Source organism: Carettochelys insculpta, chromosome 25 (genome assembly GCF_033958435.1).
Source record: "Carettochelys insculpta isolate YL-2023 chromosome 25, ASM3395843v1, whole genome shotgun sequence".
In the NCBI taxonomy this organism is placed as follows: Eukaryota; Metazoa; Chordata; order Testudines; family Carettochelyidae; genus Carettochelys; species Carettochelys insculpta.
In genome coordinates, this window is record NC_134161.1 from 8526253 (window position 1) to 8552771 (window position 26519).

Below are 26519 nucleotides of genomic sequence, written 5' to 3' on the forward strand. Positions count from 1 at the left end.
TTGGTAGCTTTTGTATTAAACAGGGCAGTAATCAACATTTCATGCAGATTTCATACCTCCTTTAATCACTTGGCAAAGACCAAAACACATCCCCATTAAGTGGAACTGATGCAAATAGTGTCTCACTTAAATAGTGGACTCAGCCATTCACTCTCATTAGGCTAAATCACTTCCTGGGGAGATTTCCCCCAATTAAGCAGAGCACTGTGCACTCTGGAATGTGGGGAGTTGCCAAGATTTAAAAGGGTTTTTAATTGAGAGAAGCATCGTGGCCAGGAGAGTTAAATTGTTAGTTTCTGGGATAACAAACCTTTTCTTGTAGGAATCTTTAGAGACCATAATAGATTCAGGCAAGACACATCAGACATTACTAACCTGGGGCATAACTTGGGGCAGCAAACCAGAGAAACAAGGCTCAAAGTCCCATTTCTAGTTCCCTCAGCCATTTCCTAGTTTCTCAGGCTCATAAGAAGACTGTATAGCAGCACACTGGAAGATCAGAGGACTTAGAGTACTAAAGCTGAGGCAGAGAGCACCCCAAAACATGGGCCAGTGCTATATGGGAAAATTCCAGGAATGTTAGAAGTGAAAAAGGAAAAGCCTTTTGCTAGAGAAAGCCTACATTCTGTCTGACTCTCACTCACCCCTCAGCAGTATGCACCTTCTTGGGAAAACTGCCAAACAGCTGGTCAGCCTCCATATAAAGATTCAACCTTAACTAGGCTTGTTAAAGGCAACAGGGTCAGCTGGGGGCTGATTGGCTGAAGTTAGTGATGAAACTCAGCTGTTTTCCTTGTCCCCCAAACACAATCCTACCTATTCCTCAGGAGCTTGCCTATCTCACATAATTGTTCTGGACCGGGTATATGACGTAGCATCATTTGAAAGAACTAAGGAGGTTTGTTCCTGTGTGTAAAGCAGCGTGAGGGGTTGTGCCCACAGGTTGTAGTACATACAATTACAAGTCTTGGCTGTCTTCCTCCACATTTTTCCCAGAATAAAGGGAACAAAACACACTATGAAACTGAAAATATGATGATGAGGAATTGAGCTGGTGCCAGAATATTCTCAGTGGAGTGGATCCCGGTAGGGGGCACACTCCTGGAGAAGATCAGCTTTATCTGGAATCTGACTGTCCTTAAGAAACACTGCAATACTGTCTTCTTCAGAAAGGGCTTTTGGCCATAAAAATGACCCACTGGTGACAACCTCCTAAACCCTTTCCAACAATCAGTAAAAAAGGGAATCATTAAATCTGTTCCAAACAGTCCCAAACAGAAAACCAAGCTACCCTACTCCCAGGCAAAGCTGTGACCCCAAAAAGGGAGAAGTGCCAGAAATGCCATAAAATTCACTAGCGATTTCAATATTTGCTACTGAGTTGCAGGTGCCCTGATAGTACGGTGGTGGGTAGAGTATTTTGTTTAATCCCAAAGTTTTCCATAAAGCCCCATGGGGAGGAGGCTTTTGGGAATTCGTAGCACGCGCAGACGTAAAACCTCTGAATCAAATATTTGAGACCATTGGGGTGCATAAAAGTCCAACTTTTCCACTTTGCATCAGTTAATAGCAAGAACCCCAGAGCGCCCTCCCAAATGTTCCTTATCCCTTGGAAAGCTGCACAAGTCAGTTTTGATGTCCCCTCACTTTTGCTGCTGAAAATCATTGTCATTGGGAATAAAGCCCCATCGGACTGTGGGTCCATAGAGAGCTAGTCAAGCTAAAGGAGGGACGCCTCCATTTCAGGTTTCCAACGATCATAGGTTTCTTTGTGTGTCCCCCCAGTTTGGGTCTCTTGCACGTGTTTGGGCTTTGGCAGGTTGAGAGGTATGCTGCCAGATTTGTCTAGTGTCTGATTATTTCTTCTTGGTGTGTGTACTGTCATCTCGCACGTTCACAATACCCTGCTCAGGGCGCGTCTTGGGATGATGCAGTAGGTGCTGTAAGTTAGTGTGGCAGAACTGGGTTCATTGTTCTCGATAGCCCTGATCAAATATTACTCCACTGGAGCTACAATGAATTTAAAGTTCAGGGCCACACATTGCATCATTGGCCCGACTGGAATTAAACCTCACAAATTCTGAACCAGCCCCCCCTCACGCTCTGCACTAGACCATTCCAGCCCTTATATTCATTAGAAATCATGCAGGGCCCGTGCTTGCTTTATTTGTAGCTGATGCTGTTCTCTGACCTACATCTTCTCAGCATTTTCTGGCTTGTTGCTTTGGCTCAGCTTCCCTGCATCAGGGGGGTTCTCTTACTGACAGGCAGTGACTCAGCGAGGACGCACCAGGAACTTGGTCATGTGACCCTACGGGCTGCTGCTGCCAGGTTATAGGAACATTTTGACTTTTTTTTTCCTTTTCTTGCATGTAGCTATTACATAAGAGGAGTTTTTAGGCTATTCTTTTTTCCCCGGCAGAGCTCTCAGGATGATGGTGTTGGTTTTTTACAGGTTCGTTTTCCAGTTGCTGGGAGATTCTCCCAAAGCTTAAAAACAGGCTGATGTCTAGTGGTAGTCCCAGAGGGCTTTCCCATAGAAAAGAGTGTGAGGAAGCCCTGCATTTTTTATATTTGCTAACTCCCTGAACCTGTGGGCCTGCTTCTCCAGTGCTCTTGTAGCGCCTGTGAGCATTTGCACAGGCAGAATGGATGTAAAAGGCAAATCTAAATGGTGCCCGTTCTACTTATGTTGCTGCACAAGGTGGGGAACTGGGCCCATCCAATCAATCACAGGCCTGGTCTACTCTGTAAACTTGTACCAGTTTAGTTAAACTGGATTAAACTGCCTTTGGGACAGATACCCTTTTGGGCTTTGCCTATGCTGCCGAGTTTAAAGTGCTGCTGTGGCAGTGCTGTGACATGGTGGTGTGGTTTGGTGCCAGCTCTGGGTGAGGGCTCTCTTAGCGGCATCGGTAAACCATCTCTACAAGGGGCATAGTTTACATTGCTGGGAACCTGTTTACACTGGTGCTTTATAGTGCTTTAACTTGCTGCGCTTGGGGGAGGTGGGGCAGGTGTTTCGCCACACGCCGAGCCAGAAAATTACAGCACAGTAAAGTGGCGGTGTAGAGATGCTCTTATTGCAGTTTGAACCTGGGCTGTTTGGGCCTAGTTTTACTAGGTGTCTGACTGACTGAAATAAGAGGCGTAATAGTGACTATCCAGGCTTTTCTACCCAATCCGTTTAAAAATCCCACTGGTAAAATTTTGCATGTAGACAAGATCAAAGCAGTGCTCAAGGCAGTGTGCTCTAGTGGTTAGCCTGGGGGGGTGGGGTCAGACTCTTGGGAGCTCTTCCTGGCTTGGTTGATGACTTCAGGCAAGTCACTTTTCTGTGTCTCTGTTTCCACCTCCCTGTAGTAGCATTAAAGAAAATCAGTTGACATATTAAAGTGCTCGCAGCTGAACAGCACCTTGTTGGTGTACAGTGGTAATGTATATTATGAAACACTTCCTTTTACTGACAGAGATCTCTCTGTCCTTTTCAGCCTGGAAGTAACTGCTTCTGAAAATCTGTCTTTACTTGTGTTTGTCCCTCCTCCCTCCCATTCATGCTAAATTTTACAACTTGTCATTGCTTGGTTTTAGTTTAATTTTTTATTCCTTGCCTCCCAAAACCTACAGATCCAAAGAAATTTAAGAGGAAAACTAAAAACTACTCCCTGCCACATCAAAAATGTAAATTGTCGTAAAATCTTAAAATAACAACAAAGTTTATCAAAGTCACAGAGGGGTGGGAGTAGCTGTGTTAGTCTGTATCTGCAAAAAACAATGGGGAGTCCTGTGGCACCCTAAAGACTAACAGATTTATTTTGGGATAAGCTTTTGTGGGTAAAACCCACTTCATCAGATGTGTTGGCATGGAAGTACAGAGCCAGAGATATGTGCTCTTTATCCGCACATTCGAGTATATCAAAAGGAAGATCCTCGTCAAGTGTAGGACCAGTGTCCTAATAACATTGGTCCTACACTTGACAAATATCTCTCTATTTTTGTTATAGTAGTATGTATCGATAGATATGTATATCTCCTTTCCTCTGTTTTTCCACTCCAATGCATCTGAGGAAATGAGTTTTACCCACAAAAGCTTATGCCCAAATAAATCTGTTAGTCTTTTAAGTGCCACAGAACTTCTTAAAGTTTATCCAAAGTGGGGCTCAAACTCCCCATCTCTCTAGGGCTCCAATTCAACAACACATGTAAAAGTTAAGCAATGGTGTAGTCTACTAGGCTTATGCTTGTGTATTTTGCTGCCTGGCTCTTGTTACTCTACAAATTATGGCAAGAAGGTATACATTTTTAATGGTGAGAACAATTAACTGTTGGAACAATTTACCAAGGGTCAAGTTGGACTTTCTGGTCCAGTGTTTAATTGCTGATCGGATGTTTTGTTAAACAGCTGTGCTAGTAATTCCTCAGGGGAAGGTCTGTGGTTTATGGCATACAGAAGGTCAGACAAGAGGGGCCCAGTAGTCCCTTCTAGTCTTAGAACCTGTGAACCACATTGCCAGGCCTAAGATGCCAGAGCTCATCAGGATGGTGATGCATTGCCTGCTTCAGGTGTTGCCTGGTGAAGTCCAAGGCCAAAAGACCAGCATTACAAGAGGGCTTTGCTGTGAAAACAGAGGGGTTTTCTAGACAGAAGGTTTATCTGTCCTCTTCTAAGCTGTCTTTCAGGTGGAATGGCAGCATGCGTAGCTACCACTCACTGCACTTTCATGGCAGGGTATAATACTGGCACGTACGTGACATAATTGCATTAGGTCAACTTTTACATACTGACTCTTGGGGAGCAGGAGAACAATGGAGCTGAGCTACACAGTGGCATAGCCAGTGTCAGGTGGGTGTGGGTCAGTGCAACCTGTTGTGATTTTTTTAGATAGGAAATACTCTTGGCTTTTTCGTTTAAGCTTGGGCAAGGAACTTGCAAACCGCATGCATTGGCTAAGGAACTGTTTTTCTTAAGGGGAAAACGTAGCATGAACTTTGGCACTGAAGACGTGCACGTTGCTGACTGAATTCATAGAACAGATAGCTGTCGTGCAAGCTTCGCAAAAATTGCTTCCTGCTAAAATACTTCAGCTCTGTCTCTCCTTTGAAGGGGACCAGTGATGAAGGCATTCTTTTGTGGGGTATATAACAGCAGCAGGGCACCTCCAAACTCATATCTCAGATGCAGCCAAATAGCTGAGCATTACTATTCCTTATCCCTACTAACTGAATCTGAATCTGAATTGGTGACCGTGAGACCCCCATGCACTCTGTCAAAGCACCGGTCCATAAGCTGTCCAGTCCTGCAAGGACCTAATCCTAAAACCAGCTGTCTGGGTGTTAGTGTCTTCTCAGTTACGCTGAATGTTCAGTTTCTTTAGCTGGACTAAATCAGGTCCTGTAAGCACTTTTCTCCTCCCTGGCACATTCATAAGACATTGCCTCACGTGGGAGTTCTCCTTCATTCTACATCCATTGTCCTGGGGGGCCAGTTTATGTACATTTCATTTGTGTTTCAGGTCAGCCTGAATGATTCCCACAATCAGATGGTCGTTCACTGGGCGGGAGAAAAGAGCAACGTGATTGTGGCCTTGGCTAGAGATAGCCTGGGGTTATTGCGGCCTAAGAAAAGTGATGTAAGTATGTGGATTTTTATTATTACGGAGAGAGCCTCGGAAGCACTTTCATGTGAGGTGACAGGGTTTTATCTGTTTTGCTGCTTGGCAAAAGCCTGCTGCTCAGTTGTGTGCTTGGAGGAAGGGGTCCTGTTTGTGTGGACTTCAGATGTAAGACATTTAGACTTTCTGGCCCCCTAGACTCAAATTCTGTCCAGGGCGACTGAACACATGAGCTCCCGGAGGCAGGCAAATTGATTCCTGGTAGTCTCTGTACCCCATTGCTTGTCAGTTTCCTTTACTGTGTACTAGTGAGGTGAGGAAATGGAGCCTTCTCTTGGAGAGTTTCCTTCTCACCCTTTTCCTTGTGAGTAGGGGATCTGTCTCCCCTCAAGGTAGCACAAGGTTCAGCTTCCAAAGCCAGTGGTTCCTTCTGAGATCTACAGAGACCTCGTATCTCTTCATGGGATTCTAGTTCCCTGCAGCCCCCTCCACATATTGGATATTATCAGTGTTTTCTGTAAGCTACGCACTTGGGTGGCTGCCCAGGAGAGATTCAGGTGCTGCCCAGCTGATTAGCAGAGCATCCTCAGCTGGCAGCCTGTGTTTCTATTGGTGGTGTACATCTGCACAGGCCTGCACATAACAAAATTTATTCCACCCATGGATGTTAAAAATTAGAGGGAATATTAGATATTATGCCATGTGGTCTCCCCAGGGCTTCCCTGAAGGGCGTTCCACGCACTGTGGTAGAAAAGGTGCGCAGTGATTGCAGAAGCAGATGGCCCAGCATGATCACATTATTTAGTCTTCCTCCGATCACCGTGCAATGTTTATCTGGCCATCTTAATAACCTTAGCGTGTTTGTGGAGGCACTCCCTCCACTGTACTAACCTGCTTCCCAGGACAGTTCAGTGAGTTAGGTGCTGGCTCGCCCCAGAACCTGTTTCTCTTTCTTTACCCACTGAGCGAGAGCAGCTCAGGCCTCACCAAACTGACTTCTGCTGCCAGGGTGCTGCAGCCTGGTTCCAGAGGGGAAAGAAGGGCATTCAGTGTCCCTGCCTCATTAAATCACTGCCCAGGCTGCCAGGAATGGGGAGCGGAGTACCGGTTGTTAGGGCAGGTATTGTAAGGTGGACGCCTGCCCAGAATGAACAAATTTGAGGCTCTGTACACTGTCTTTCACAGAGGGTATCAAACAGGGTGATTACTTTTGTTTTATTCCAGTTCACGCTTGATTCACACTGGTGCAGCAGGAACCAGTCAAATAAAACTCACCATTCACTAATTCCAGCTTTTAGGCCACATTACCCGCTGCCTTTCCCCTTGTATAAGCGTAGACGCCCACAGACAGTAAGTATAAAACACTACCCTGGACAAAGGGATAGTGCTTGATGGCATAAATGACTGCCCAAGGTGCAGGCTCAGGGGCCCTGCTATAGTACCAATATGTAGAGTGGCAAATACAGCTTGAACCTCCCTGGTCTAGCACCCTCAGGCCCTGACCAGTTCCAGACAAGGGGATTTGTTGGACTGGGGAGGTCAGGCCTCTGGGCTTGGGGAACGGGTCAAGAGTTGCCAGCCTCTCCCCACCTCAGGCTGTACTGCCCCCTGCCCTGTGGGCCCCGCTGGCTCTACAGCCCCATGGGCTGCTGGCCTGCCAGATCAGCTCCACTCCCGGCTTGCTGGTTCAGGGGCTCTCTGAATCAGCAGCCTCCATGGTCTTATGGAACAGAGTATCCTGGACCACAGAGGTTCCATCTCTACACCATTTCCTGTGATGAATTCAACTATTGTGGGCAATAAAATGTTTAACACCCCCCCCGCATAGAGAGGAAAAAATCTGTGTTTCCGAGCACCGAGACGAAGCTGTTGCTTACATCACTACAAAGATACGTAAGTAATTGTAAACTCTTTGGGGCAGGGGCTGTCTTTCAGCTTTATGCTTTTATAGTGCCTAGCACAAGCGGGGTTTGTGTCCCTGACTTGGGGTGCCAGATGCTGTGGTTGTGCACATAATGAATGCTGATTAATGTTCATAAATACTTCAGTGCATGGACTGATGTTGGCTGGAGAGAGGGAGTAGATAGCTGCTTGGCTCTGTGGCAGCTGGATAATAACAATTGGAGTTGTCCGCTTAGAAAACTGTTGCGGTTCTGTCGAGGGGATAAGGTGAGTGAATAAAATCTTTTATTGACCCAACTTCTGTTGGTGAGAGAGACCAAAGCTACCTGGAGCTTTTCTTCGGGTCTTTGGGTAATCTTGAAAGCTCATCTCTTTCACCAACAGAATTTGGTCCAATAGAAGATACAGCGTTAAGCCTCTTGCGTCTCCAATCTCCAGGGCCCAGCTTGGCCACAGTAATGCTACAGACAATATCGGCTTGGGTTTTGGTGTACAGGCTATTCAGAGTGTGCAAACTGCATGATGTTATGGCTGCTTTGTCTTTTCCTTTGTGCAATATCCTCCTGTGTCTATTACCTTTGGTTTCCAACACTGTTAGTGCCCATGGAGAGGAGAGTCCGTTCTGCATCCTGTGTTTTTTCCTATAGTTGCATAAAACTTTAAGAAACCATTGTTCTCAGGGGAGAAGCAGGGATCACCATCACGGGAATTAAACCTGTGTCTCCATAACAGCAGGGGCTTTTTCTTTTGCAGGTTTATGTGTCATATGACTACGGGAAGACGTTTAAAAAGATATCAGAGAAATTCAGCTTCGGGGCAGGAAACACCAGTGATGTGGCCATCTCACAGTTCTACCATAGCCCTGCTGACAACAAAAGGGTAAGAAATGAACAAGCAGAAATACATAAAGCTTCCCCGCGTACAAAAGTTGAACAGGTTTAACTACCCCAGTATACGGTTTCTTTACTACTGAGACGTCTATTACTGTACATGAAGGAGAATAAGGGATCGGTGTGTGAAGATACTTGTAGACTACTAGAACTGCCTCCATCCTAGAGGATGAACCAGCATGACGACATTGGTAAAAATTCATACCCCTTGCTGGACTAGTTACACTGTACAAATCCTAAATAGGCTAAATAAATAAAGCTTTGCTGCTCCTGTTTGAAGGATATCTTAAAAGCCCAAGTGTGCCATGCCAGCTATAGCAATTCTTATTGTTCTCTTCCCTGACTTCTATCTGGCCTTAGTCTGCAAACTGGAACCATGATATATAATTGTTACAGAGCACTGCTACGTAACTGGATCTGAAAGTGCTTTACAAATGGGTCAGTATCCTCACCCCCATTTTACATATGGGTTAACCAAGGCACAGAACATTAAAGTGACTTGCTCAAGGTAACCTAACAGACCCATGGCAATCGAATCCAGGTCTTCTCAGTCTCGGTCCACTGTGCAGTCAGCTGGACCAAGCCGCCTGCTTTGGTGTTTTTTAAGGGGGCAACCTTCCCCACATGTCAGGAAAGCACTCGGCAGATTACATGCGCTCCTGCAACTGGAAACAGAAATAATTGTGTTAACACAGTGTTCTTTGTTAGCTTTAAAAAAAACAAACAAACGATCGCTTAGTGTTGCAGGAAATAGCTCCAAGGTTTACAGCAGAGAGTCTCTTAGGAGTTATAAATTGAATTTGATCAAGAAAATTGACCAAATGTGTTTGTAGGAAAAAATGTACATCCAGTAATTTTGTTTTTTCCGGTAGGAGTCTAGGCACTTTGATTATTATTATGTGCCATTTATGTAGCTCTGTTAAACCGTATTGTGCCACAGGAGTGGAGGTAAACAGATAACAGGTGCCCACCCCTCCTGCTGGGTTTAAAGTCTAAAGCATTAAAAAGGCAGAGGGCGCAAACAAGACAGCTGAGCTCAAATGCTTCCTAGAAGAGGTGGGGTTTAGTGGTTTGTTGAAGGTGGAGAAAGAATGGAGTGGAAGAAGCCTTAGAGGCAAGAATGGTGAAGAAGACCTTAGGGCTCAACTGGGCTGTGAGTAACAACTCCTCCCAGCTCCTGGAGAGTGCTTGATATGACAAGCTCTGATATTGCTGTGTGCTGGGTGAGGGCCAGTGTACGCTGTGGGTCCATGGCACCTCAGCCCCACCCCAGCGTCTACGGAATGGGTCCATGAACTCTCCATAGCATGCAGCCCCACTCCACATGACTTCTCTTGCATTCCGCTCTCTCTCCAGCAGAACACGAACCCAGCCATGTTAATGTTCAGCTTTCCAGCTCACGGGGTTGGAGTGGCTAATCAGTCAGCATGACTTCAGCCCTCCCGAGTCTTATCTGCTGACAGACTGTCTCCTGCCTGCCTCTGTAGCAACCTCCCCATCCCTGTGGGGGAAACTTTATATTTCCTCTGGGAAATGACTTCATTGTGTTATTCCATTTAATTGTGCCCCAGTGACCCCAAAGCAAGTTTGCTGAGTTTACAAGGGAAAAGATATATTTTATTTTTCTAACTTCCAGCCCTAAAAACTTGCCCAGGGATCAGAGAATCAGGCAGGAATGTTTTTGGCTCATGCATGAACACCCCTATAGCCTCCGCGACTCACTGTGGGGACAAGACAGGACCCAAGTACGGGAACTGAGAAACAGGAGGAGAATCTCAGTCTCCCAAGTTCCACCTTCAGTAGTGCACACATGTAGTTGCGGTTGAAACTTAGTTAACAATCCCAGTGCTGGTGTGAGGGATGGTAGACTCTGATTCTGCAGTGCTTAACAGGAGTAAAAAGCAGCTAAGCCCTCCTCTTCTCCTCGCTGGACAGAACCAATGCTAGCATGTTTCTTGAGGGGGGGCTAGGCCCTGAGAGAACGCGCGTACCTCTTAAAAGGTGCTGTCTTTACGGTATACTGCATCAGATGGAACATCACAGTTGTTTCCGCTCCAGCTGTAAGACAACGGGTATTACAGAGACAGGCTGTCTCCCACTGAAGACATGTTCGATAGTTAGCTCTCCTGCATGGCCTTTGTACTCCGTAGTCCACTACAGATGTCTTCCTTATTTTGTCCTTTTAGAGCATCTTCTGCTTATAATTCTCATTGGCTGTTTGTTTTTTGTCCCTACCTCTGCAGTACATCTTTGTGGATGCCTACACCCAGTACCTCTGGATCACCATGGACTTCTGCAACAATATTCAGGGCTTTTCAGTTCCATTCAGAGCTGCAGATCTCCTGTTGCACACTAGGATCCCTGACCTTGTTTTGGGCTTTGATAGGTCTCATCCTAACAAACAGGTGAGGAGTTCCAGTCTGACAGGGATGCCAAGTAACGCAGCCTTGGTTGCTTTGCTGAGTACCAGAAATGTTACATATGTGTTGGGTTGTTTGCTGTGAGACATCCTTGCTGCCGCAAATGGTTTGGAAGAATGGGAGAGTGAGCAAAGTCACCTTTCATGCCCTCAGTTGGGAGTTCAAGGAGAGCTTTAGCATATTCACAGGCCAATGGCCATTGCTTGTGACAATATTCCCCAGGGGGAAATTGAGGTAAGGAGAGATTAAGGGATTCCTCCAAGACGACCTGCTATGTCAGGGACAAAGCAAGCACATGAATGCAGATGTTACAACTTTCTGGTCCTTTCCCCAGGCACTGGGGAACATTCCATTGCAGTTCTTTCCAATGTTTTTAATTTAAACACAGTCATAGAGATGAAGTGAGCTCCATGCACCTTAAAGAAGATGTGAGCCTTATTACTTGTACTCTGCCCTGGGAAGAAGCAGAGAGGTTCAGAAACACTACACCATGGCATGTTCTGCAGGCTTTATGTTTGGCAGTGGCCAAGTGTTTATCTTGGAAAATCACATCCCAGTATCATGTGCATTTGTGCTTTGATATCTTCTTGCCATAATTAGCAGATGTTTCTTTTCACCCAGGGGTAGAGCACACAGGCCATCTGCCCCATCCCAGTCCTAATTAGTCAGCTTGTTCCCTTTTAAATACAGAAATCTATTTTCCCTTGGGCAGCAAGGATAAATGTGGTGGGTGTTTCGGGTGGGTAGAATCAAGCTTTGACAAGTTTCCCCCCACTCCTACCTCTCCACTGACTGCATCATTAGTAACTCATACCAGATCACTGCCAATATAGTCAAGAGTGACCTTTGGCTTGTGTGCTGTGGGTTGGCAGGTTTGCATTACAAAGGTTTGCCTTGCAGATGTTTGCATTTGGCTTTGCTCTGCCAGTTGCGGCTTTGGCACAAATCGCTTTTTGTTTTTATCTGGGGAGGTGTGTGAAATGATTGTGCATGTGCATTTGGAAGCTCGAGACCCCTCCCCTGAAACATGAATGAAACTCTAAAAACACACTCACCTCCAAAATACAGACATGACCGGTGCTCATTACGGTCCGCGCTCTAAGTAATGTAAGAGGGTGCAGGACTGTCTGCTGCACCATCAGAGACAGCCCAGATGGCACAGCCCAGGCATGGGATGGATAAAGCAGCTTTCTGTGTGCTCTGCTTATGCTTGTGTGCTGCTGGCCCTTGTAAAGTGGCTCCTGCTTGAAGATGCTCACAACCTACCCAGCAACTACTCCTGCACTAACTCCCACCCATCTCCTCCTTTGCTGGGTTTGCTCTGTACGATCAACCCTGCTCTGCTCCTGCACGGCAGGAATTATCCCCAGGACTTGGCAGTTCATTTGCATTCCCTACCTACTGCAGTGCCCCCATGTTTCTATTAGCTTTTCTCACGAGGCTCGCTGATAATCATAGAACTGGAAGGGACTTCAAGAGGTCATCAAGTCCAGTCCCCTGTACTCGTGGCAGGAGCAAGCACGGTCTAGAGCAGTGTTTCTTAAACTATGTTCAGTGGAACACTGGTGTTCTGTGAACAGCTCACAGGTGTGCCGTGAGCATTTGGGAAAAATAATTCAAAGCTTTACAATAAGACTGTATTTTCTGCTTTTAAACCCAGATACAATGTTACTTCTTCATAGCTATGATACCTGATTAAATTGGTTAATTTTGTTTTTTCTGTTTATGTTGCTGTTTGGGTTTTCTTTTTTTATATGACATTTTAATAGGTGATCTGCATAAAAATATTTTTGTTTGGTGTTCTGTGGTCTCACAGAGTTAAAGAAACACTAGTCTAACCCACTCTTAAAAATCTCCAGTGACAGAGATTCCACAACCTTCCTAGTCAGTATATTCCAGTGTTTAACCACCCTGACAGTTCGGAAGTTTTTCCTTATATTCATCTACACCTCCTCCCTTGCTGCAATTTCAGTCCATTCTTGGCCTGTCGTGAAAGGTTAAGGAGAATAATTTTTCTCCCTCCTCAAGGGACTGGGTTGATTTTTGTGGCTAAAAGAGTTGTCTGAGTCATAATTTTTTGGGCTCACATCCCTGTTTTTGCAGCTGACTCTACATGTGATTCAGTAGAACATTTCACTAAACTCTAATTTACCTGTCTGTAAGGCTGAGATAATACTGGCTTTGTTTGTAAAGGCTTACGTTAATGTTTGCAAATGCTTTTGGACAGCTGCAGAAGAAGGTGCTGTGGAAACACAGAGTAATATTATTGTAGAGGATGAATAAAAATGCCATGTTTCTGAAACAGAAAGAATCAAGAACCAAGATTAATGCTCACCCATCACTTCTGTCAGGCACATCACCATTCTTCTACATCTGTGAAAGGGCAACAGCCAGTCCTTCGTCGTTCTTCTGCAGACTATTACAGCCTTGTACTCTTAATTCTGAGTTTAAGAGCTTCATTGTCCATTCTGTAGGCGCTGAACTACGTTGCCAATGGGTGGCCGTGGTACATTTATAAGTCATGCTAGATTTGTTTGCGATCACTGCCTTTTTGAAATCAAGCATTTACATAGAACCCCGGTTCTGGAATCTGGTCAGTTCTATGCACAACAGCAAAAGAATGTAATTATTATGATTTAAATGCCAGCATTATGGTTGGTATTGTAATAGAGTCACAGAGCAAGATGGCCTCTTCCCCAGAGGTTTCACACTTGCTATGGCTTTCACATTAGAGGTTATTCCTAATTCTGATTAACCTCCCCGCAAGGACATCTCTGCAGGCAGTAATATGGACTCTGTCCAGATTTTAAGAGTGCACATCCACCTGGCACCTGACCCCTGCACGTTATACATTTACAAGTAGCTCATTGCTCCTGGTGGCATTCGTTTGCAGAGAAGGAGCACACGGAGCTGCTTAGAGTCAGAATACAGGTCCAAACATCAGCCCTGCTTATGTAGCACATGGTTTGGGGAAACAATGTGATTTCCAGAATTTAACCCTTCAGTTTTTATCCAGTCTGGAAATGATTCAGGCTCCAGTGGCCAGAGTATCTGAGACTCACCCATGTTTTCGACATTTTGTGTTGCAGCTCTGGCAATCAGATGATTTTGGGCAGACCTGGATAATGATTCAGGAACACGTGAAATCTTTTTATTGGTACGTATTGGATGCAGGACTCTCTACTCCCCGAGAACTAACTCTGTAATAAGTGGGTATCAATAGATCACAGCAGTTTACCAGGGGGATATAATGCAGAAGTGGACAGCAGAAAGCTAACAGTACTTAGAGTACCTCCACATTGACACATACGGTGTCTTCATAACTTTCACAAGCTAAAGTGTTAAATTGTGTCGGTATGTGGGTAGAGGCTGCGAAGGAAAAGCCAGCATCTAGTAAATGTTAGTCTTGGTGAGTCAGTCAGTTGCCTTGTCCTTTGGTTTTGAACCGTGAAGCTAAGAGACAAGGTGTGATAGGACAGGATTTCTGGGCACAGCTAGAGAAGTCAACCCAGGGTATCTTTGCTTAAAACCTGGGCTACTCACAGCCCCAGGCTGAGATTTCCTTCCCACTAAGGCAAATCCAACCAGCCACAACAATATTTCTGCCAGCCACAAGCCACACAGGCAAACCCACAGACTTCTCAGCTGCTATACCAGCCCAGACCAACAACACCCAAATTAAGGTGAGCGGTTACTAAACCTGTTTCATCCAACACCACACAAATTCTTCCAGACCCCAAAGCACCCAGTCACAGCCCCGGATTAATATATACTTGGATCTTACCCAAATCACCACGCAAAAGCCAGATCTTTATATCTAATGTCTAAGGGTTTATTAATCAAAAACAAAGAACATGGTTAGAGAGAAATATTTAAAGCAATACTTTACATATATTAATTCTAGTCATTAATGCAGGCCAGCGATGTTATATGCTGATTCTTGAAGTCTTTGCAAACATCCTTTTGAGGGATTGGCCCCCCCATCCAGAGAGGCTCAGCTCATGAGGACAGAAGAACTAAGAAAGTACCTGCCTGGGCCCATCTTATAGTTTTCATATGTGGAGGGAAAATTACATTCTTCCTCATAGGTCTTGGCTTACCGCCTGACCAGGGGGGTCACTGTGCTGAGTTTCCAGTCGTTGGAGTCCCAGTAGGAAAACCCCACCATCACAAAGTGGCTGATGGCCATCTGGGCCTTTGGGTCTATTGTCCTGGCTGGGGTAGAGACCCACCTCCCATTGTGAACCTCAGACCTGAATAATTTCTCATGTAGCTTCAGAGCTAAAAATCTGTAATTTTACATACAAGTGTGATACAGACTTCTAAGCCATGCACATAAATTTAGCACATCATTAGCGTTAATTAGACACCTCATATGACCCCCTTGGTACAATATTTACTGCCAATAGATACAACAGATACATGAAATGGTTTCCCTGTGCATATAACATCCAGTCATGTCACACAAGGACCATCCTTTTGTTCCGTGTTTGTACAGCCCAGAGAGAGGCTGATCTAGGACTGAAGTTCCTAGGCACTACAACAAAACAAATAATAATAAGAGGCACTGGGCTGTGTTAAAAACTTGTGGTTCATTAAGGATTATGTAGCAGTTTTAGCAAGAGAATTTGGGCAAGATGCCTTGACTAACTTATGTGGTTACTCCCGGAACTCCTTTTGCAGTTTCAGATGGAGACAGTGTTCTCCTTCACTTCCCAGCCCAAAAGGTTGTTGTGCTGATGTGCAGAATGTCAGAATCGAGACGTCCTGTGTGGGTGGGAGGGGACAGCTCTAGTCTAAAACTGAAAAGTTTTTTCCTCCAAAAGACTTGATCTTGCTCTCATCAAAATTGAACTCCTATTGACATTAATGGTACATAATCAGGTCTGGATAGAGTTAATGAAAGTCCCTTTAGATCAAAACTCCATCCAGTTCACACCATCAATTTGCAGTGAAACTTGCACTAAAAACCCAGTTTCTGATTGGGAGGTGATTGTTTGTTGGTTCCTTGAGTTGATCCCTACAAATAGATTTCAGAGTACTAAACACAAAATGGTACGTGAGTCCAGTTCTTGAGTGCTTTCCCATTCTGAGTATTTTTATTGTCCAGTCCTAAAATCTATGAGTTGCTAACTAGGAGTGCTTTTTTTTTTTTCATTTTAATGATAAGTAATACTTAACTTGCCTTGATAATCTCTGAAACTTGCATGTGGGACTGAACTGAACCATCTCACTGTTCACCTTTGTACTTATTTATTAAACTGAATAAAGCACTCTTCTTATAACTTACGTGGAGTCTGGAGAGAAAACGACTGACTTTCTGACAGACAAGAAAAATAGATAAAATATTTGCCGTGTTTCCCTGTTATAGCCATTGGTCAATTCAAAGTCGGGGGGAAAAATATCGGGTGAAAAGTTTCAGATCTTCATGCAGTTCTCCCCCTTTATTTTGATCAGCTCTTCTCTATGAGTTGGTTGAAAATCCAAACTGGAATTTAGATCCAGATTTGTCAGATAATACCTTTTTTTAACGAAGTGAACCAAAACCCCAGTTCTCATCCTGCAGCCTCAGGGTGTTCAAAAGCCTGATCCAAGTTTTGCAGTTTGAGCCCATCGCTTGCTTTGAAAGAACTGGTGCTGTCTTGATAGCTGGGCAAGCATAAAATTAATATACATGCATTTTTCTTTCTTTCTTTTTTTCTCTACAAGGGGCATTGAACCATATGATAAGCTGAATACAGTTTACATTGAACGGCATGAACCTATGGGGTCCTCAACTATAATTCGCAGCACAGATTTCTTTCAAACCAGGGAAAACAAAGAAGTCGTTTTGGAAGAGGTTGAAGACTTCCAGCTCAGGGACAAGTATCTGTTTGCCACAAAGATCGTGGTAAGTAGCTTGTAAGAAAACCACTGTGTAGGATGAAGTTTTACATTGATCTGCTGAGTGACCTTAGGCAAATCACTTTCCCACCTCAGTTTCCCCATCTGAAATACAGTGATAGCAATCCTGACCTAATTTGTAAAGTACTTTGAGGTCTATGCATGAAAAGTGCGGTGTAAGGAATTAGATACGGTAGAACCTCAGAGTTACGAGTTGATCAGTCAACCACCCACCTTATTTGGAAATGGAAGTGGATAATCAGGCAGCAGTAGAGCCCCCGTTTCCTCCCCTCAAAAAGACAAACAAAGCAGAGTGCTGTGTTAATTGTAAACTCCAAAAAAGCATCATTTTTCTTGTGCATAATAAAGTACTAAAACCATGTTAAATCAAAGTTGAGATGTAAATTTTTGAGAGAACAATCATAATGTTCTGTTCAGCATTAAGAACAATCCAGCGTTACAAAGAACGTTCATTCGTAAGGTGTTCTAAACTCTGAGGTTCTATTGTATTAAGATTATTGAGTCCCATCCAACACTCATTTGAAGTCAAAAGAAGGACTCTGACTTCAGTTGCACTTGATTGGGCTCTGTACATTTAGTACAGTAATAGACAATACTTAGGTAGTCAGGCTCCGTTAGTGACAGAAAAAGTAAGGGAACATATTTTGAGCCTTAAGGCAAAATATTAAAAAATGTGTAAGTTCATTGACAATTTGAGAAGGAGAAATTGGCTGCAGTTAGTGAACTGACTTCATTATCCTGTAGGGACTGGTGCACAGCCTTATGCTTGTAAAAAGGAACATTTCTGACACCGGGGTGAAAATGAAAAAAAAAACAAACAAAAAAACAACCCCACAATATTTAATGCACAGTACATGTGGAATCTCTTTAATCTGGAACTCTGTCTTCTGGCAGGATCCGCAAGACAGCATGATTTTAGTTAGCTTGAAGACCACTTATCATAGGTGTGGCCAAGTTTCCCATGGTCCCATCAAGTTTGTTTCCAGCCATCAGTCCTGGCTCTCAGGGTTCTGTGCTGTTATTTAGCTGTAATTTACACTGAAATGTCTTCTAAGATTCCAGTAAGCAGTGGAAGTGTTGGTAATGTGCTCCCATGGTCCAGCAAATTCTCTCATCTGGCACCAGTCAGGTCCCCAGGGTGCCGGATTAGAGAGGTTCAATCTGTAGTATTTCTGCTGAGAGATAGGACACATTTGAATGAGTCTTCTAGAGGGATGATTAGAGCATTTAATGGAGCTAAAACGATGCCTACTCCGGCCTCAGAGTACTTTGAAAAGTTTTGTGCAGTTCACTCTTCAAAGGATCTCTATGCTGTGTGGATAAGTCCAAGAGTGCTGTCTGCAGGGCTGTTGATCTGGTGCCTTACCTTTGCACACACAAACAAGAATGGCTAAAAGGCTCTGCTGGAAAGACACTGTCTGAAAAGAACAGATAAACGAAGTGTCAGTATTTTTTTCTTCTGTGATTTGCAATACAGCATTGAAAGGAGATCAGCCTGGAACAGGAATATTTTTATATATTTATTTGATTTTAGTGAGTTAGGCAGAACTAGGTCAGGCTGCAGAGGACTAGAATTCTGGCAGGAAAGATCTCAATGTCTGTCAGTAAAGGGAAGGCAGAAATTGACAACAGTGGGCTGGGAGTAGGGAAAGAGCATATATGCCTACAATAATTTAGTTAGAAGGACAAAGATCTCATAAATTAAGGCCACTAAACTGACAGACATTAAAATTATGTCGCTCTGAAAAGCTTTTCCCTGGAAGACAAACACAGGCTTTTAGCCTACTGCTATCGTTAAGGGATTTTTAACAATCCAGCCCCAAGTCATTTTTCTGTGCTCCCCACAAAATGTTTAATGTTTCCTGTGCATTCTGCAGCAGTGAGTGGCAAGCGTAGCCCAGAGTCGCAGTGAAGTTTACCCTGAGCCACCTCAACACTCTCAACAAGTAAAAAGCACATCTGGAGAGAATTGTTTGAGGGCCCCTTCAGTTGCTAAAAGATACATCCCGCAGAAACTGAAGCCCTCAGCGCTTTGAATTTATCGAGTTGGCACTGGGCTGGCTCCAAAGCCTGAAAAGCGTTAAGGCTCTGAGTCATGAGAGTTAAGCTACTCTCTGTCATTGGGAGCCACATGCTTTTTGGTGCTAAATTAACCTTAACAGGAAGCACACATTGCCAGTTTTACTCGGAGCCTGCATTCCCTGTAAACTGAGCACCTGGGTGGCCACCTAGGAGAAATTCAATTGCCACCCGCAGAGCGCCCACAGCCTACATACAAGTTTGGAAATGTTGGCCCTGATTTTTATGAATCACATGATATTCACCCCCCCCAAAACAGTAAAAATCTAAACTGAAGCTTTAAGGCTAATGTGCAAAAGGCATGAATAATACCAGACCTGTTGATTTCATTCAGCCTGGTTGGAAGGGAGGTGGGAGGAAAACATGAGCCTTGGCCAACCTGGCTAGTCTGTTACAGGATGGGATTGTTTTTAGCTCCCAGAACTGTGCTCAGGACAGTGAAGAATCTAAGGATTTGTTGCTGTACATTTTAAAGGGACCTCACTTTTATTTCTTACAAGAACAGAGAAATCCCTAACAGGTTCAAACTAGTTTTCTAGCTATAGATCTAATTGATTGGATTTCCGAGGCTCCTGTTGCCTTAGCGCTGACAGGATATGGGGCAGATAGGTAGATAAATTGCAGAGGCGTTGCTATGTTACCAATAAGATCTCATATACTGGCATCGGGCAGTTTTCAGGTTTCACAATCACAGGGAGCGCTACTTAGGCGGTTTTATGTTTTTTAGTATCCTAGTACCGTAGGATCTCAGCCAAACTAGTCATCACATTATTGTGTTACGGGTTGGTTTGTTTGTTTTTTTTTTTTTTTTTAAGTGAATGGATAAAGTATTTGCTTGCTTTTCTACTGTGGATTTTGTTAATTTGTGTCAGTTTTATAGGCACTTGCAACTTTAGGAATAACAAAGGATTCCTAACATTTTCTCCTCTTCTCCATAGCATTTGTTGGGCAGCCAACAGCAAACTTCAGTCCAGCTCTGGGTTTCCTTTCACCGCAAGCCCATGCGAGCTGCACAGTTTGTAACCAGACATCCAGTTAAGGTAAATTGGACTGGATTTATGATATTTACTTATTTCTCCCTTTGCAAAAAACACATCAGCTCTGCACAGGCTCTGAATAGTATTTTTACTTATTAACTAGGAACTGCAGCGATTAGATTGGTAGCAAGAGCAGTTTTATTTTATACTTCATTCAGAACAATTTGGCCTTCTTATGGGACCAAAGTGTTATGAAGATCCTGCCATGTAAACATGTGTAACTTTACCTGCGTGTGTGCTGCCTGTTGATATAAACAGGGCTACGGGAAACAGTGAAATCACCCTTGCATACATCTGTACAGGATCAGGCCTGATAGTGCTGAGTGAAATAATTCTGACAATTGTTTTAGGCACAGGTTTTTCAGTTAGTGCAATCTAGAGAGGAACAGTCACCGGGTTGCACATATTCTCAGCATTGCTGTGTCCCAGAAAATTACTGTCTGCATGAGGCTCGTTCTGCATATAGTGCTTGTATGAATGCCTCTCGTGCAAGAGCCTGGCACAATAATCCTGGCAACTGTGGGAATACAGGGACTGCTCCCTTTCAGCACCGCTATGGATACAAGTCAGCCCAAAGGGCCCAGGGAATAGAGTAGGGCCAGGGCCCATCCATCGTCTCCACCAGCCTCTGGATCTGGCTGGCGGCAGAGGAGATGAGCTAAGCATGCCGTGCTTTGCACAACGATGGTGCAGCTGGGAGAAGGACTGTGGCTCTCCAGGCACCATACCTCCCAACACTCTCCTTTAGGCAGCACACAGCTGCCCCACGCTCCTGGCTGGTGAATGCTTTTGACTGCACTATCTATTCTGGAACGTTCCACCCTGTGCCACACTGAAGCACCACAGTTGGGTCAAGCAAGGTTTCAAAGAATGGTGTGATATCATCCCAGCACCCCCAGATAGGCCTTGCTGGTTCTGCCCCTTGGCAAAGCAGCAGCAAGCAGACGAGCATCAGGCCTCCTTTGTGACGCTTGCTGAGGTGTTCATATGGTGCCAGTCAACCAAGTGCGTCCTGTTCTGTGGTCAAGGCACTGACTGTCCTGCTCAGATCTGAACAGCAGTGGGTCAGGCCCAGATGGGTGAGCTGAAAGGGTTTTGAGCATGCCGCAGGTGCTAACCTTTACTGCATTTCTTTGTGGCCAGACTGCTCTTTGAGGTGGGGTTTGGTGGAGGTGGGAGGGAGGGAGAGAGACATCATGTTTTAGAAGCAAAGGGGAGAAATTTGTTCACCAAGTGGAGAAACTGTGAATGGGTGGAGGGAGGGGGATTTAGTTTGAGGTGTCTCAGAAGAAATGACAAACGATGCTGGGTAGGAAGGCCCCCCCAGCCTATGTCTAGGTAAATGACGGATAGGCTGAGTGAATGAATGTCATTGACCGTCCCTAAGGAATATTACATTGCGGATGCATCTGAGGACCAGGTGTTCGTGTGTGTCAGCCACAGTAACAACCTCACCAATCTCTACATCTCAGAAGCAGAAGGCCTGAAGTTCTCTCTGTCTTTAGAAAATGTACTGTACTACAGCCCTGGAGGGGCAGGCAGCGATACCCTGGTCAGGTAAGGAGAGCTGGGATGGCTTGGTGGGACTCCCTCCAGTGGGGTGGCTTGAGGAACTCAAGATGAGATTCATTAAAAGTTGGAGCAGATGCAACAGAGAAAGTAGCGGGGAATGAGCTTTTATGCAGTGGTTCAGATTAAAAGACAAACATTCAAACCCACACATCCCCTAAAAGGCAGGCAACGTGCCCATTTTACAGAGGAGGTTGCATCTGACAAAGTGGGTCTTTGCCCACGAATGCTTATGCTCCAAAAAAATCCATTAGTCTACAAGGTGCCACAGGACTTCTTGTTGTTTTTGTGGACACAGACTAACACGGCTTGCCCCTCTGATACTGGTGGCTTTGAGTTGACTCAGGACAGGTGTTTGATGAAAGGGCTCACTACAGTTGACAGAGTTAAATTAGCTACACTGATGAAATGCTTGCTCAGTAAAGTGGCTTTCTATGCTTTGGTTTGGGTATTTCTCTAAGGAGACAACATACCTGTGCATTCTCCCCCCAGAATCCCAGCACTTACCGCAGTTAACCAATCGACAAATGTGCCCTTTGTTGCAGGTATTTTGCCAACGAGCCTTTTGCAGACTTCCACCGGGTCGAGGGTGTGAGAGGAGTGTACATCGCCACCTTGATAAATGGCTCATTCACTGAAGAGAACATGAGGTCTGTCATCACCTTTGACAAAGGTGGAACCTGGGAATTCCTGCAGGCTCCGGCCTACACGAGTTATGGAGAAAAGATAGATTGTGAGGTAACCGAACCAAACCTGGTGTTTGAGGGAGGGAGCATTTTTAACTTCATTTCCCTGTGATGGATTGTTGGGTCAGTCATTAACCAGTTGCTACCTTGGACGGAGCATGGCAAGAATACAAAAGGAAAAGAAAGACAACAAAAACAAAACCATGATCTGTTTCATTGAATATTTGGTGATGGGTTCCTGTGGCATGGTCTGTGGTTAAATGATAATTTTAAAGAGAATCAGATCACAAACATGGAAGGTGGAGAGCAGGAGTAAGCATGCTACAGTAGTAAAAGTATGAGAGGATCTCAAGAGGCAGGGCAGAAAGAGGTTACCTTTAGCAGCCCCCAGGTGGAGTTGACATACCTGATGTCAGTTTTCTGCTCTGTCTCCACAGTGGGGTCAATGGGGGCTCTCTCCACATTTAGTTAGTGAGTCCTTACTAGACCTGCTAAGTCGAACCCGGGAAGATTGACCTCAGGAGCACTGACCCGCCGATAAGTAGAGATGAGCCCAGAGACAAGCTTCCATTGACATCACTAGGGCCAGGGCTCCACATTTTGTGTCAACATCAAATCTCACAGAGGCTAAAAACATACAGTAGCAAGTGTCTTAGTGTGTTTTTCTATTCCAGTTCTCTAAAGGCTGCTCTCTCCACCTGGCCCAGCGACTGAGTCAACTGCTTAATTTCCAGTTGCGTAGGATGCCCATTCTCTCCAAAGAATCTGCTCCAGGACTGATCATCGCCACAGGTATAGTTTTCTCAAGAGCCTGATCCTTTGAGGAGTGAGCATCTTCAGGTTCCTGTTGACTTGTGGGTGCTCAGCACTTTGCAGGATGGGGCCATTACAACTATTAAAAACGTTGTTATGAAAATCAATTACAATATGAATTTTTGCAATCCTTTGTCCTCACTGTGCCTCATACAATTATTGCTGCATATAAATTTCAACACCCTGTTGCTGAAGGTGGAAACCCATTACATGCTTTATCGTCTATTCTTGCCTCTCTCATAATGAAGACTTTTTAAAGCATACAGGGACTCACATCTGACTTACTATTGTACTGCAGAAGGCTCGCTCTGTTGAACATTTCAAACAGAGACAATTTCATCTGGCCATACTTATCCTGGTATCTTTTTCCTGATTGCTTTTAAAATCTGTAATCCTCTTTTAAAAGTCGCATTTAAAGTAACTCATTTGTAGTATGAAAAGTTAAGTCCTCAAAACCACCCATCTGATTACGAATAGAAAACAGGCTGACCCTCTCTAGTCCAGTACCCTCGGGACCTGACTGGTGCCAAACAAGAGAATTTGTCGAACCTAGGGAGGTCAATATTATCTTCCAGTATTACCAACACTTCCACTGCTTATTGGGCTCTTGGAATATATTTAGGGTAAATTAGAGCTACATAAAAGCACCGAACACTGAGAGCCGGGGCTTGTGGCAGTAAACAAACTTCATGGGACCACAGCAAACTTGACCACACCCATAATAAGCTGACATCCAGCTAATTAAAATCATGCCGGACCACGGATGTTACTGGACCACAGAGTGCTGGAGTAGAGAGGGTTAACCTTTAGTTCAGTGGTGGTTGACTTTGTTTTAAAAAATCTTGTAAGAAATATCAAGGGAAATGATGCTCTTATTCTCCTAGGCTCTGTTGGCAAGAATATGGCAAGCAAAATGAATGTGTACATTTCAAGCAGTGCAGGAGCGAGATGGAGAGAGGTAAGGATGCTGTTTGCATTGATCTCGGTTTAGCTAAGAAGGCATCTCTGTGGGTATGGCTCTGTAACTGTTATATACAGTATGTTATGCATTAAAGGTGACAAATGCACCCTTAATTCAGACCCCCCCAAGCATAAGCAATGTGGCATTCATTGGAAAGTACTGAATGCCCCCAAAAAGGAATTTAAAAAAGACTTGGATTAATCAGGATGTGGTCTGACAGAGATTACAGTGTGTGTTATTCTGGTGATGCCATTCCATAGACGAGCTTGGAGCAGTAGGAAGCAAGGAAGGCACCCAGTTTTCTCTTTCTGTATTGCAATGTTCTGCAAGTCATTTTCCACATGGCTGTGTACATAGGCGTCCATAGGTAACACAGGTATGAAAAGTATTATCATGAATTAAAATAATTAAAATCCAGTTAATGATTATTGAGTGAATTGGGCATGCAGTTTCTGTGGCTGAAGTATCAAGACCAGCATAATGCAGCTGGACTGTCAATCGGAGTGGGTGGTTGGGAAGGTTGGCCTCGTGTTAAAAGGCAGTGAACTCCAGTTCAGGAAATCTGCTTTCAGTTCCTAGCTGTGCTGTACACTCCTTGCTTGCAAACATGGGCAAGTTGCATAGTCAAAAGAGATTCAGCTTCAGTCCCCATCTGCAAGCAAAGACCATGTCATTTCCTCTGTTTTGCTTGTCTGTCTCGATTGCCAGCTCTTTGGGGAAGTACCTAGCGCGCTGGGGTCCTGATGTCAGTTGACACCTCTGGGTGCTGTTGTAACGGAAACAGTAGGACATACTGGGATATCACGGAGGATTGCTGCCAGATCATGAATTGAGGGGACCTGGGGAAGCAAGAATAATATTTACATTGTTCTTGTGCTTAGTGCTGTTTTCATCTGGCTTTTCAGAGGCATCGGACACGTTGGATTGAAGCTTTTGATGTGCCTATTTATACATCTTTATGTTTGAGTGTTGCTCGCTTAGAATGCAGACAAACCTGCAAACAAAACTCAGACAAACCCAGTGTTTTCTGCCCATTTGGAATGAGATGTTGTTCTCAGTTTACGGATGTCGAATATTCTTTACTAACTGGGTGTTCTGGTCTGTGGCATGGTTTGTGGTCTGTCTGTACATTTTGCTGTTAGTGTAATATGGCATTTCAACATCTGTAAGCTGTTTAATCCTGTGAATAAAACTGCCTCCTTTTCCTCCCAGTAAATGCTGTGTGGTTTGGTTCCTGTCTGGGCAGCTGGGGCAGCAGTGAGAACATGCTGCTGTTTTTGTTACTGCCAAGATACAACCTTGTCCAAAGAACCCCTGTCCTTGAAAGCATGTACAGAACAAAGTTTCAAACGAGGAAGGACAATGCATTCTTCACCTAGGCGCTTCTAGGCTGATATGGAAGTGTTTTGTCTTAAAAAGCAAGATAGCCACATGCATTCTTCCTTGCCTTTGCCTGGGGTACTCCATGTAAAAGTACAGGGTAAAATGTGGAGCTTTGGTTCACAAGACTCTGCTTTCTCAGTTACTGAGTGTGATAGTTCAAATCTTCCTCTTTGTGCAAAGAGGGGAGCAGAAGGGGCATGACTGAGTGCTTTTGAGTGCGCATCTGTGCAAGAGCAACTCAGCTTCTCCCTCATGGTTTTGGCATGCGGCTGTGTGAAAGTCATTTGCTCCAGCCTGGAAAGCTCAGTGGTCTGTCAAACACTGATCTTGTTTCAGACCAGAGCTGTGGGAGGGTACGACACACGACAGTTCTCTTTGTGGTGGATGTGTGAACTGGCTGTTGGATCGTTTAACATGTGGTTTCCAAGCGCCCCTGGGCTTCTGACTTTGAGAAGCCTCACGTACTCAACCAGAATATTGAGTGAAATCCCAGGAAACCAACAAATCTCCATTCAGCTGGCTGGAAGCTTGTCAAGCACATCAAACTGTTATAGGTTCAAAGGGCTGCTTTCGTAACACACGTATCTCCTCACACTTTGGTGAATTTGTTCCTGATTTTCTCCAGTGTAAGTGAGAGGAGACTAAGGGTTCGAGATCCTATTTTGCTCTTGGTGACAGTGCTGTAAATTGAGAGTCTCTCTGCTGCGCTGCCAGATAACACCTAGTCCTGCTTTGAGTGCATGGGACTGCACTACGTGACCTCTCGAGGTCTCTTCCAGCCCTCGACTTCTCGGATTTCAGTTGACCTCTGAACTCAGCTCAAAAACACCTGAGTTTTCACTGCTGCAGCCCAGGAGATGGGAAAGTCAGCACAGTTCAAGCAGCCATATCTTACACGGTGTGTTTCATAGCAAGGATTTCAGCCCCGATTTCAGCAAAGTTTCAATGGGACTTCCTCACAGGATGAATATACTTAGGACTCAGATATACAAACACGTGTGTGGTTTTATTTCATGATTCTTGAACTGCTTTATAACCTCACGTCCGAGCAATCGCAACATCCTCTGATTAAGCTCCTTGTGTCAACATTTCTTTTCTCAGGCACTATCTGGACCTCATTACTACACTTGGGGAGATCATGGTGGTATTCTCGTGGCAATCGCACAGGGCACAGAGACAGACCAACTCAAGTAAGTTTCCGGGATGGACAGGTTTTCTTTCAAACTGCCTGACAGAAGCAAATGACTTCCCAAGAGATGTGAA

At 44.6% G+C, this 26519-nt stretch overlaps 1 protein-coding gene across 4 annotated transcripts in view; it reads left to right on the forward strand.

The window, feature by feature from the left end:
• SORL1 (sortilin related receptor 1) overlaps positions 1-26519 on the forward strand; it is a 99623-nt gene that overhangs the window by 10979 nt on the left and 62125 nt on the right. For all 4 annotated transcript variants that reach the window (XR_012642556.1, XM_074977200.1, XM_074977199.1 and 1 more), the window contains exons 2-12: positions 5514-5630; positions 8268-8393; positions 10648-10809; positions 13914-13981; positions 16534-16714; positions 19746-19847; positions 21232-21401; positions 21959-22151; positions 22774-22891; positions 23797-23870; positions 26358-26446. Coding sequence is in view for 3 of the 4 variants with exons in the window: in XM_074977200.1 (XP_074833301.1) it covers positions 5514-5630; positions 8268-8393; positions 10648-10809; positions 13914-13981; positions 16534-16714; positions 19746-19847; positions 21232-21401; positions 21959-22151; positions 22774-22891; positions 23797-23870; positions 26358-26446 (1400 nt within the window). In the remaining variant the exon portion in view is untranslated. The remainder of the gene's footprint in view (positions 1-5513; positions 5631-8267; positions 8394-10647; positions 10810-13913; positions 13982-16533; positions 16715-19745; positions 19848-21231; positions 21402-21958; positions 22152-22773; positions 22892-23796; positions 23871-26357; positions 26447-26519) is intronic.